General features: G+C 33.9%; 1 protein-coding gene across 1 annotated transcript; it reads left to right on the forward strand.

Moving 5' to 3' along the window:
• Positions 1–495: 495 nt before the first annotated feature.
• LOC143602970 (GDSL esterase/lipase At5g45950-like) lies at positions 496–6,683 on the forward strand. The gene is made up of 5 exons (XM_077079919.1): positions 496–915; positions 1,224–1,357; positions 3,521–3,754; positions 5,400–5,646; positions 6,464–6,683. The coding sequence occupies exons 1-5, from the start codon at positions 513–515 to the stop codon at positions 6,649–6,651; spliced, it is 1,206 nt and encodes a 401-aa protein (XP_076936034.1). The 5' UTR covers positions 496–512; the 3' UTR covers positions 6,652–6,683.
• The last annotated feature ends 6,609 nt before the right edge of the window (positions 6,684–13,292 follow it).

A 13,292-nucleotide genomic window follows, 5' to 3' on the forward strand; every position in this document is an offset into this window, starting at 1 on the left:
CAGGTGATGGGGGCGATTTTGGGGGGGTAAACTGTCCCCCGGGCGATATTCAGGCGAAATGGGGCCGGGTCGATGGGTTGTTCTCGCCCTGCATATCTGTGTGTTTTGTTTGTTTATATTATTATTATATATATGTGTGTGTAAGAGATATATGTATATATATATATATATATATATATATATATATATATATATATATATATTACTATTTATAGCCCCTACACCATTACACCCCAAAAACAAAAACCACAATTTGCTGACTGAACGCCACACGGCGCAAAACGCCCTAATTTGTAGCCTCTTCACTACGCATAGCCTTAATGGTGATGCATTGCACTTGTTATTAACTAGAAATCCAAATTAGTTAGAATTTCTTTTACTTATTCTTCTTAGTGTGTAAGTCCCTTTTCAATTAGGACAATATATAGTAACATATACTCCGTATATATTACTCACATAGCATAAATGGCCCATACGGATATTCAATGCCCAAACCTAACAAAATTAAATTCATGTCTATAAAAGCCATTGAGATATCTCTGCATGAACACATCGGCCAGTCACTTCCTCTCTATACAACAAAAACAATCTTAACATTTTCTTCACACAAGTTGAAAATGAAACATATAACATGGGTAACCCTAATTAACCTACTAATACATATGTTCTTGTTTCAAGCTGTCATCAAATGCGATGCTCGTGGCATGGAGTATATACAGAGACTTAGGGTTCTTGCAGCCAAATATAATGTCACATCCATTTTGGTGTTTGGAGATTCGAGTGTTGATCCGGGTAACAACAACAATCTTCCAGACACATGGCATAAAGGCAACTTTTTGCCTTACGGGAACGATTTTGCTCGGTCCACACCAACCGGAAGGTTCACCAATGGCAGACTCGTCACTGATTTCATTGGTACTTTTATACTTAATTTAGTAACATATAATCTCGCATTAAACTGCATAAAAGCAAAATATATACTTTTATACTTCAATTTTTAAACGACTTAGTTTTGCTAATAGAAAATGGCTAGCGTCTAAGCTAGCTTGTTGTCTATTTGCCATACATTTCAACGTTAATACTACTATTTAACGAATGATATATATATGAGGTTTTGTACCAAAAACAAAATTCATGCATATCTATACTCGTGGAAGCCATTGCATATTTTAATATCACTCATGAGTGACCTATATATAACTTGATTTCTTGTGCGTATACAGCTGCTGCTTTAGGTTACAGTAAAGAAATCAAAGCTTATCTGGATCCACACCTAAAAGACGAAGATCTTTTGCATGGTGTTAGCTTTGCATCAGGCGGATCTGGTTATGATGATTTCACGGCGAATAATATCACTGTAAGTGACATTCAAAACCATATACTAAAACACGTACAACATTTGAACCTTTTGATGAGTCTAGAATACATCTCATCTTGTGTTGTCTATAAAAAAACTAGGTTTTACAATCCAAAAGGGACTAGTGGCATGACTTTTTGTCTGTTTGCCTTCTGTCCTGATGTAAAAGAATGTATATTCTCTTTTTATTATGTATAATCATAACTATCTGTACAAAAAATAGTATATATGATCTGATCTCACACGACAAAGAAAAGTATTGTCCTAATTTCATCATTCTCAAACCATACTTAAATCATAAGTAACACATTAAAAGGACACGTTTGTTCATTTGTATGTATGCATCGGTGCATGAAGGTTACGCTTACATACATAACATAGTTGGTTAAGAGGATTAACGATCCACGGTTAACAAGGAGTTAATTAGGTTAGGTTTTAATTATAGGAAAAAAACACGTTTTTAGATCAACATTGTTATTCATTTTTAAGAAGACACGGGTCCCATAATTGAATGGTGGGCTTTCCTATGACGAATTCTTGAAAATGATTAAACATATAAAATGACCAAAGAATGAGATCTAGAATAACCTTCTCATGGTGCATGACTTATACATTTATAGTATCCGACAATCCGACATTTTTATACAAAGTTTTCAGTGCATTAAACCGTGCACATAACGTTAAAAGTTTATCATATCAGCATAGTTCAATAGACGAATAATGTTTTACCTAATATTATAAATAGATCTTTTGTGAAAGCAAAATTATAGACATGCATCTTCAGAAAATATTATTTTTTGAAATGCCGTGCTTTCATAATTTATAGATCGCTATAAAGAAGGTAGATTCATAAAGAACATCGACCATGCATTCTTATTGTAAAAGAACTAGTTTTTCAACCGGCACGTTGCGCCGGGCTAGTCGATAAAACTTGGACGGTGGTAAAATTCAAGCGTTGTTGGTTTCAAGCGTTTAGCTGATGTCGAAACGAATTCGGTCGTTTTCGGTGACGTGCGCTATTGTACCGTTTCCCGTCGCGAAGCGTTGGCTATTCGCTAGTAATTATAGAAGCACCTTAAAATTAAAAAAAAAACTAAAAAAAAAGAAAAAAATAATAAAACTATAAAAGAGGGTAAAATTTGCAAATGGAAAGGCTTGAACTTGAGTTGTAAATGTGGATCAACCTCTTACCACCAAAGCAATCAAATTATGTTAACAACTCTTATTCTTATTTATTTAACAACGGAAACCAATTAAAATAATCAAAAATAAGAATTGTGACACCAAACTTCTCTTTTATACTTATTAGATAATTAAGAACGCTATATATATCGAGTAGTTCTCACTACATATTTCATATTTGAGCAAAAATTTTCAGCAAAATTACAACCGTCATAAAATTAGCAATTGCCACAATCGAACTTGCGAGGTGTTTGTAATGCTTACGATCATTTTACGCTCAACCTGCTGTGAAATTTGTCATTATTTCATATCAATCGTAAACTAATCAAGAAAAGCGGTTACGAATCAGTCGTAACAACAACGTACCGCAAATAATTAAGTTAGTCAAATCCACTTTATTTTAAGTGATAATAGTTTGGAAATAGACGGGTTTTATAATTAATTTCAACCAACAACATTTTGAATGTTTCATAAAATATTTATGTATAATATGAATAACATGTTTTTACAAAACTGGACTCTCACGTTCATATGTTTATTAATATATTTTGGGATAGCAATAGAAGGATATATAATCTTAATTTCACATATAAACAAGGGTTAATATAACAAATAGAGAAGTATAATGGGTGAATCAAATAAAAAGTTCAAACATAAAAGATATTAAAGATAAATTGAATGGTCAATTTATTGCTATGAGATGTTAGAGTTGGTGATAAAATATGAAGTTAATAGAGGCATAGAGTAACTGTATTTTACGTGGTTTTTTTTTATAATTATACTGAAAAAACTCAACCAAGTACAAATATCACTTGTTTTTTTGTTTGAGTTTGAGGTCTGATTTCCAACCTTTATATCTATAATTATTGCTCTTACCCCAATTTTTATAACAAATCTAACAGAATATCTTGTAATTTTATGAACAATAAACAAATTATAGGTTGACGTGATTGATATAGTTTTTAATCAACTATCATGTAGAATGTGATATCCCTTAACAAGCAATTGGAGTACTTTAAGGAGTACAAGATTCGTATGGAAAGGCTTGTCGGAAAACAAGATGCTCATAAGATTGTGTCCAATGCGGTGTTCATCTTGAGCATGGGTACAAATGACTTCTTACAAAATTACTACTTCGATCCTACTCGATCGCGCATGTTTACTATCACGCAATACCAGCGTTACTTAATCAGTTGCATGGAAAGTTATGTTAAGGTAATTAAACTATGAAATTTCTTTTCCTTTTTAGTAAAATAAACTACATTACTAAAATGGAATTGATTTATAACTAGTCCTTTTCCTTATATATAATTCAAGGGTATACAGTACAATTCAAATTAATGATCTTAAATAAGTTTGTAAATGGATAGGTGTAAAATGAACATTCAAATTTATGATTTTTAAGATATTATGATTACGTATTACATGTTGCTCTATACTTGCTAAATTTCCGTAGGTTTTTCTTTTTCCATTTTTCTTTCTTTTTTTTTTATCAAATGAGTCAAATGAATTTCAGATTTTATCACCTGCTCAAGGGCGAAGCCAAGGGCGGAACTAGAGAGGGGTCAAGAGGGGGTACGCTGACTCTCCGACCATGAGAATTTGTTGGATTTTAATATATAATGTGATTTTAATATACAAAAACGTAATTTGAACCCTCTAGTTGTAGCTATCAAAGAAGAGAGCCCTATGATCGATGACCCCTAATGAAGAAGTCCTTGTTTCGCCACTGGGCGAAGCTTAAGCTTGCCCCGGGGGGTCCCCCATCCTCATTTTTTCACTTAGTAGTGTAAATTTATCCGCTTTCGTCCGAAAAATTTTATACGTAGTGTAAATTTACCTGTTATTATTCAAAAACTTGAGCCCCGCCCCCTCGTTTATGAAATTTTTATGCTTATTGAGTCTGGCACCTCGACCTTTTTGTCCAAACTTCACCACTGCGTCTCCTGTAGGTGAGTGAAATAAGGAACTTAACTAATTTATGCTTAATGACAAAAAGAAAGTTAAAAGACCCTAAGGTTTTCAATATCCGTGTCTTAAATTGTTCAAAAAGTGAATACTTTATTTAGGAAAGTTATGTACAAGAAGCAGAGCTGTCCCCAAGAACTACTTGAAAACTCGGGGTCAGGATAAGTAAAAAGAAATCTCTAGAATTTTTTGTTTTTGTTTTTGTTTTTTTTTTTTTCAATTTTAAAGTCTTACTATTTGAAACCCAAACCTTTGTTTTTATGTACCAATGCTCTTTCCATTACACAAAAGAGCTGTTTATAAACTTTTGTTTAACAAATAATAACACATGCCAACGTCTTTCAAAACTGCTTAAAAAGTTGAATCATAATCAGCCCAAAATTCTAAGATTCTTGAGCAAATCCAAGGCCATTTTAATAAAAAGTTAAATTGTAATTTATCTTGGTGGGTTATTAACATATTATCATTCTTAAAAGTTTCTTTATCTCTATCTTTATAATTACACTATAAATCACTATATTTACTATCTCTTATACAATCACATCTTTATTATTACTTTCAAATATATTTAAAAAATAATAGAGAGTGAACAATGTTCTTCCAAATATACCCATCTATTTAAATTTTCTTTATCATCTACTCACAGTCACTTACTACTCTCTATCTTTCTAAAAAAAATTAGAGATTTCTTTCACAATAGTTATATAGGAGCTGTGTTATGTGTTATGAATGATTTTCATTTGTACAGAGTAATTACACTAACACTTTATTATTACTCTAGTTTAAAATTGTAGAGTGATAATCTAGTTATGTTTACATTTAGTAGGTTAATTTCATTTGTAACAGAGCTCACCATTATACATATAATTCTTTTTGATGACGGAAACTATAGAAAATGCATTCACTGGGGGTGAGAAGACTGGCGGTTGTTGGAATGGAACCCTTTGGGTGCATGCCTCTGATAAGGACATTAAAGGATAGTGTTAAATGTGATGAAGAAATGAACCAAGTGGCTCTCTCTTTCAACCTTTTATTGAAAGCAAAGGTGTCTGAACTGGAGACAACATTAGGGATGAGAACTGCCTTTACCGATATTTATGGTCTCATTCAGAATATCTTACGATCCCCATCTAGATATGGTTAGTAAAATTTAATTTATTCACGGTAAATGGGATAAAAACTAATTTAAAACTTGGTTACTATCCTGCAAAGTTACCACTTTAACAAACTATAATTAATCCGTATTTTTTTTTATATTTATATATGAAAGGTATGAGCTTCTTGATTACACCTTAACATGTGTCATTAGGGTGCATATTAAATCCTATAAAATATAAGCATGATTTTAACATAAAAAAACACTAGAATAAATATATTAAGGGGAAAGTTAAAGTACAAATGAAATTAACGTGTTAAACGTGAGAATCAAGTAGAGTAAGTATGTAATTACATCATAGATTAATCTACTTGATTCTCACGTTTAGCACGGTAATTTCATTTGTATTTTATCCAAACTCATATTTTAAACTATAAACATATATATGGTATTAATTACAGCGTAAATATATTGGATTAATTTATCATAAAGTTTCATTTGGAAGAAAAATATGTGAATATATTTTATAAATATTAAAACATTACAAAAAACTTCAGATTCATATATGTATAGATATGGTACAAAACTAAGGACTTATAACTTCGTAAGAACAAAGATTTTTATACAATTATAATAGTAAAAATAGAATCAAAAAGGCTTTCGAAGTATCTAAAACAAAATATATTAAAATTTAAGGCTTTTGCACTATAGGTTAGAACAACATGAAAAAATCGAACCTGAACTTCGTATTATTAGTTAATTTTGCACTACTGGTTAGAACATTATGCATCCCTGCAATGGACAAGATAGCTACATATTCTTTCTAGAAGAAATGATTTTGGTTGAATCTAAATTGGCAGGTTTTACTGAAACCAAAAAAGGTTGTTGTGGATCTGGATTAACCGAATTTGGGACGTCCTTAAAAGGGTTGAGTATGTGTGCAGATCACTCAAAATACGTCTATTGGGATGCGGTTCATTTCACAGAAAGAATGTATGTTATCATTGCAGACAAGGCAGTGAAATCTATAACTACAAGTCTTAATTAACACAACATAATTAGAAGTGTTCTCTATGGCTTTAGTTAACCTCATTCATAAGTTCATTGTGGAAGAAGTTTTCTCAGATTTAAGTGTGAAATTATGTTAAGTTATGTTTAGTAATTACTAGATGCATGATTGTTCTTTGTTTATGATGGAAATTAAATAAAAATTCTTTGTGTGTGATTTCATGATATTTTGCATTTCAATAGAATAAGATGTGTATTAGTATAATATAGTGTACATCCAGCTGGTAATGTTCATTTAGGTTTGCTCACTGCTAGGAGTCAAGGAGCACTTTGCTTGGACCACATGCATTAGTTGGGCCAAATGTGAAGAAACAAGGCTTACAGATACATGTTAACCGTAATATGAAGGTTTTTCATATATATAATTTTATGTATATAAGCCACAATATTTAAAAGGAAACCGTAGTATTCTATACATTGTTCCAAGACATATGTATAGAATTCTACGGAGTGTATGATCCGGATTCCAATACCCATCCGTTCAATTCCATGACATCCACGTAGAATACTACGGATCCAGTGCATGATCCAGATTACAACAATCTAAGACTGATCCTAAACCTTTTAGGATAAAGAGCGTTAGTAACACACAATTGGGCAGAAGATTGATGTTTTGGCATCTTTCCACTAAATACGATAGCAGGTGTTTGGAAGAATGTAACAAGGTACATGGATGAAGAACACTTACAATCTTAATCTCTATGGTAGTTTGAGAGGATTCATCAGAAACGGTAAGACCACGATGTTTTGGGTGGATAAATGGCTGGAAAATGGCAGAAATGGTGCATGCTCGAGAATCGTATTTGTATACAGGATAAGAAATAAAGTGAAAATGGAAGAGAAGAATGGGAAACAAAAATGAATGATTGAAAGTTGATCACCAATTAATATAATGATGCGTAAAAACATTGTACATTGTCTCAGGAAGTCAATCGGTGGAATTGGGAAAAGGATTCATCGGGTTAATTATTCTGGGCGCGTGCTAGCAATCAAATCTTTAAAAGGAGACGTTCTTGCAAGATAATGTGTTTTTTGAGAGTTCAAGATGGATTGCAAATAAATTGATTTTTTTGGTCGGAGAGTGGCCATTGATAGAATTCCTACTCGAGTAGCACTCGCTAAGCGGAACGTCAATATTCCAAGCACGATTTGTAAATCTTGGGGTCCAAATATGCTAGAAAATGAAGATTACATATATATAGAATGTAATTTGGCTTCTAAAGTGTGGACGCTGGTTAAAAGTTTGTGAAAAATCACAGTGGGTTGGGGTGCTTCAACTGAAGATGTGTTGCAAGTCTTAAAATTAAGTTGTACATGGAAACAGGCTGTACAAGGAAGTGGTAGAATCTGTTGGGAAGATCAAACAAGAGTGCAAATCTCAAGTAAATTAATAGTAGGCGATTGTGTAAACACGCGGGTAGGTTTAAGAATAAGAACACATCCAAACATGTTATAAGCAAAGTTGCAAACAAGTACTTATGTCTGCAATCGTGTTTATACGGATACACTAACAGTGTTTTAACGGTAATGTCCCAACTGCCAAACACCGCCATTAACCATGTTACATCTGGCCAGACACATTTCGAGTATTATCCGGACTTGACCCATAACAAGCTACTGTCACATAATAATAAAATTAAACATATAAGTCTTTAAAGAATAACAAATGGCAACAAATAATGACCATACTTTAAAGAATAACAAATGGAGTTCGGAAAGAATATCGAGGAGATATAATCTTTTCATTGGATTAAAAATATAATAGAACTAGATTGATTATGTTAGATTGGTCTTCATGTGTAATTTGAAAGTAAGTTTAAAACATAAAATAAAAAAAATGGAAAAGAAAACTAAGCACCGCTTTATTTTATTCGAATAAAAATGAGATATACTACCTGTTGGAAATCATGCCCTTGATCGAACACACAAACACAAGATTGAACAACTTGTTCAGACTCTTTTTATTATTATAAATAAAGTACACAAATTACAATACCCCTAACCATCTATTTGTACTAAAACTTTAACTTGCTCACCAAGACTCCTAATTAGACTCAATTTAGGAAACCAAATAAATATAAACAATAAAATCTATTCCTAATTAAAATATATAAAAACTCAATAAATAATTCACCAAGAATTATCTATAACCCGTTTGATCTTTATCTTCTAAATTCAAGATTAACGTCTTCATTATCCCCCTTAATCTTGAATTGAACCCGTTTCTTGACATCCATACCATGATCGACAAATCCAATCCCTCTTTCCTGTCCTAGAACTACACTGTTCTTGACCACCAAACAAGAAAAAACAAGCTCCTCGTTCCACCGTTTTCTTCTTCCCTTGCTAGACATGACAAGATTCAAAGGCTCCCGCTTTAACGAATCTTCTTCTGTCTGCCTACCCGCAAATCTCTGCTAAATAAATTCAACCTTTATTTGATCATAATTTTACTACCATGTCACACTCTTCCTTGATATGCACACACTAATATCAAACCACCAACAAAGACAATAGCACCCCACTATTCCGCCTTTTCGGTCGTCAAACGAATTCCTTAGCTTCCTTGCTCTTTCGTTTCTTCCGCGACACACCCGTTGGTTTTTCCGCCACAAACTCCTTGCTAGAAAGAGTGTCCGACACAATAAAACACGATCAAATAAACCGGGTTTAAAACTCCCTCTTCTGCTCGATCATACCCTCATGACAAAGTTACCTTCACATCAATCAATATGGTGGTTTGATTCCCATGCAAGCCAATTAAGCTTTATCTCCACTGCCCAAGTTAATTCCCACCATATATAGGCACTCCTTTATTGCCGTAGATTACCACCAAAACCGTCCGTTGTTGACTAAACGTCTCTCCCTAGGCCCCGACGTTACAGGCCGGGCTGCTCCGCTGCTCGAAGGTCGACTCTCAAAACCGCCAACACCAAGCTTTGATACCAATTGTTGGAAATCAGGCCCTTGATCGAACACACAAACACAAGATTGAACAACTTGTTCAGACTCTTTTTATTATTATAAAATAAAGTACACAAATTATAATACCCCTAACCATCTATTGTACTAAAACTTTAACTTGCTCATCAAGACTCCTAATTAGACTCAATTTAGGAAACCAAATAACTATAAATAATAAAAATTTTTTCCTAATTAAAAGATATAAAAACTCAATAAATAATTCACCAAGAAATATCTATAACCCGCTTGATCTTTATCTTCTAAATTCAAGATTAACGTCTTCACTACCTACTAACCTCAAGACACCCTCACTTCCCACTAATGAATGTGTTTTGTGTGCATCAATGGAGCTAGGTGCCTGGCTTGGATGAGTTGGCACGTAAAACCAGTCCCTGTTGAAATATCTTTGTTCTTGATTAAGGGTTGTTTGTTTTTTCAGAAAGGTCTTTCTTACATCTTTTGTCTGCTCCGCGCAAACCACATGTATATATTGAGCTATATAGACTGTTTGTTTTTAGGAAGACATTTTATTTATAAGGCCAAACCCTAAAGTGCGCATGGGTAAAAATATTAAATTGAGTAGGTAAAAATATTAAATTTCGGGGGCTAAATTTACACCGACTAAGAAGACGACTAAGAGATAAAAAGATAAAAGCCGGCTAAATATTTAATAGGGTTGGTAAGGTTGGTAAATATTCAATTTTGGCGGCTAAATTAAAATTAAACGGCTAAATGAAAAAAAAGAAGACGACTAAGTGAAGCCTTAGCCTACAAGCCGTATAAAGGACGGCGTTAACAAACATATTTTTTTTAAAAAAATGAGGATCTTAAGTGATAAAAAGGTAAAAAAGTTAGATAGGGTGAAAATTGTTTTATAAGATGGAGTGAAGATGGTTGTATAGTTTTATAAGAATAGTTGGTGAAAAAATGATGGCTAAAACATGCCGGCTATGTGAAAAAAATTGATGGCAAAGAGGGAAAAAAAAGTAAAAACCGGCTAAATATTTAATTGAGTAGGTAAAAGTTGAGGGCTAAATTTACTGTCACACCCCGGCTTAGGGCCTAGGCGTATGACCATAAGTTGGTACCTGTTTTGTAAATATATCAGAGTTTATGGGTTAATTTTAGCGGAAGACTTTTGGTTAAACATAATATTAATTTACATTGAAAACTTACTCGGGAATTAAATACCCGAGTATCGGTTTACAAAATATATGTTTCATATTACAAGGATTTTAGTTATAAAAAACGGATCCATCTTGTACGCGCTTTTATCTTCATATAAACTCCAATCCTTACTAATGCTACTTATACTTAATTACCTGCAATGGGTTGGAAAAAAATACGTCATCTATATGCTGGTGAACACGTATGACTCAATAAAACATTTTGAATGACGATTACAATACAAATGTAGTTTTCTTGACAATCTCAGCGTAAGCATTTCTACTTCCGGTATATGTACCACTGCCCTACACACACAACGGTATTCCCCGAGCCAAACGGTCCTAAACTGAGAACTGGTCATGACCTTTTAAGCTCGCGGCTTCATTGCCTTTGATTGATTGATTGAGCTTTAACAGTTATGTTTGGATCCAGGCACATGCGTATTCGGGCTGAGTTGATATTATTCTCTACTTTGTATTATAACGTTTTAGAGATTTCATTATCTCATGTAGACATTGATTGACTCGTTAAAACAAACACCCGTTCATCTCATTGAGTATAAATATGTTTTGACTGATTGAAAAGGTTAACGTATTCACCTGTACCGTCGGTGTTTGAAAACCCTTGATTGATTGATTGATTGTGAATGATTTTAACCAATACATAAATAGGTTTGTATGAATGATTTGAATGATGATTAAGCTATGATTGTAAGCTTAACTTTGAAATCGTTTATCTTTGATTGTGAATGAAAACCCTTGGTTTTATGTGACGTTTGATATAGCATGCTTTGGCCTAATAGGTTCAACACGTTGGTAAGTTTCTCTAGGTAAGTAAACGGGTTCCTCGGGTGATTGGGATTTATACGAATTACTTTTCCTTAGGCAAGAAACTTACTACTAGTGATATCCCCCTTCCAGTTACTACATGCCCGTCAAAATATCTTGTATTTAATCATTACTTCATCATGAAGTAACGCTTTTGAAAACATGATTGTGAATGATTTGTAAAATATGATCAAGGTTAAAGGCCATAGCCTCGATTGATAGTCTAAGCTATAATTCAAATAACTTAAACGTAAACCCTACCTTAAAGTGGACACTTAGATTAATAATAAGAAAAAGGCAGGATCTTGATCTACTCGCTTAAGTGATTGCTACTTGATTATAACTTCGTTTCTTGCACGAAATACGAGAAAACAACACGTCGGCTTGTTACGGCAACGGGGTACGCTTCCCAAGGCTATGTGTGTGTAAAGAAAGGTGTTTTTGGGATGAATGGGGTTCATGCCCATCACCCCCCTTTTATAGCCATTTTTGAACCCCATCGCGGTACGCGATAGGGTCTTGGTGACCCATCGCGTATCACGACGCCGCACTTTTACACCGCCTTATGCGGTGGTGACACGTGGCCTGTCACATTGCGCCACGTGTTGACACGCTGTTCGACACGTGTCCGGTGACTCACCAAGCCCATCGAGCTACGCGATGGGTTGACTGTTACCCCGTCGCGTATCGCGATAGGAGCAAATTTTCAGAATTTGCACTTTTGGTCCCTGTACTTTCTAAGTTAGTATTTTTAAGCCTAAATTAAAGAGGGTAAAGGACGAGCTGTTACATTTACACTGGCTAAGAAGACGGTTAAGAGATAAAAAGATAGAAGCCGACTAAATATTTAATAAGGTTGGTAAAATATTCAATTTTGGCGGTTAAAATTAGACAGTTAAATGAAAAAACGAAGACGACTACGTGAAGCCTTAGCCTACAAGCCGAGTTGGAGCCAATTAAGAAGGAATATTTTGATCCGGCTAAGTGAATAGACACATATCCCTAAGCCGGCTAAAAGTCAATGATGCCGACTAAATAACCATAGATGTAGGCTAAGTTTAGCCGCCTTGGACACGTGCCGAATTTTTATTGGCTAAAGGTGGGTCCCGTTTACTTTTCATAAAATTTCGTGCCCATAAAGTGGCGGCTAAGGCTTAGCCGCTTAAGCCGGCTTCGGTGACGTGTCAATTGTTTATTGGTCGAAAAATCAATAATTGGATATATATAGGCTAAAATAGGCATGTCTATTTTGGTAAAATTTTCGTCAAACATATCTATTTTAGTAATTTCCCCTTCGCTTTTTTATATTGTATAATTCTTAAACTTTCACTTGTGATATTATTTTAGTTACCACAAGGTGATGGACAATTTTTTTGTCACACCCTCAAAATCCACTAACGGAGTTTTACCATCAGAGGGTGTGAACTAACAGGATCGGAATCATTAGTTATAATCAAACCATAAATAAAGTTTTCAAACCACGGAAACTTTTAAGTGTAAATAAGTGCGGAAACGTAAAAACATAGACCAAGGGTTGCGCCACGCAGGACGACTTAAAAACCCACATAGTAACAGTTTAAAAACAAGTTTGCATAATCAATAGTGTTCAAAACAATGCATGATCCTATACCGCGCGCCCGCCTCGGCTACCTGAGAATAACAT

Source organism: Bidens hawaiensis, unplaced genomic scaffold, assembly GCF_021521415.1.
Source record: "Bidens hawaiensis isolate Kalapana, Puna unplaced genomic scaffold, B.hawaiensis_p1.1 tig00060238_1, whole genome shotgun sequence".
In the NCBI taxonomy this organism is placed as follows: domain Eukaryota; kingdom Viridiplantae; phylum Streptophyta; class Magnoliopsida; order Asterales; family Asteraceae; genus Bidens; species Bidens hawaiensis.

Bases quoted from the DNA above. Each gene is read 5' to 3' on its own strand.
- LOC143602970 (XM_077079919.1), top strand. From the start codon at position 513: ATGTCTATAAAAGCCATTGAGATATCTCTGCATGAACACATCGGCCAG. The intron at 916-1,223 runs GTACTTTTATAC...GTGCGTATACAG, and splicing joins ACTCGTCACTGATTTCATTG to CTGCTGCTTTAGGTTACAGT. The intron at 1,358-3,520 runs GTAAGTGACATT...ACTATCATGTAG, and splicing joins TCACGGCGAATAATATCACT to AATGTGATATCCCTTAACAA.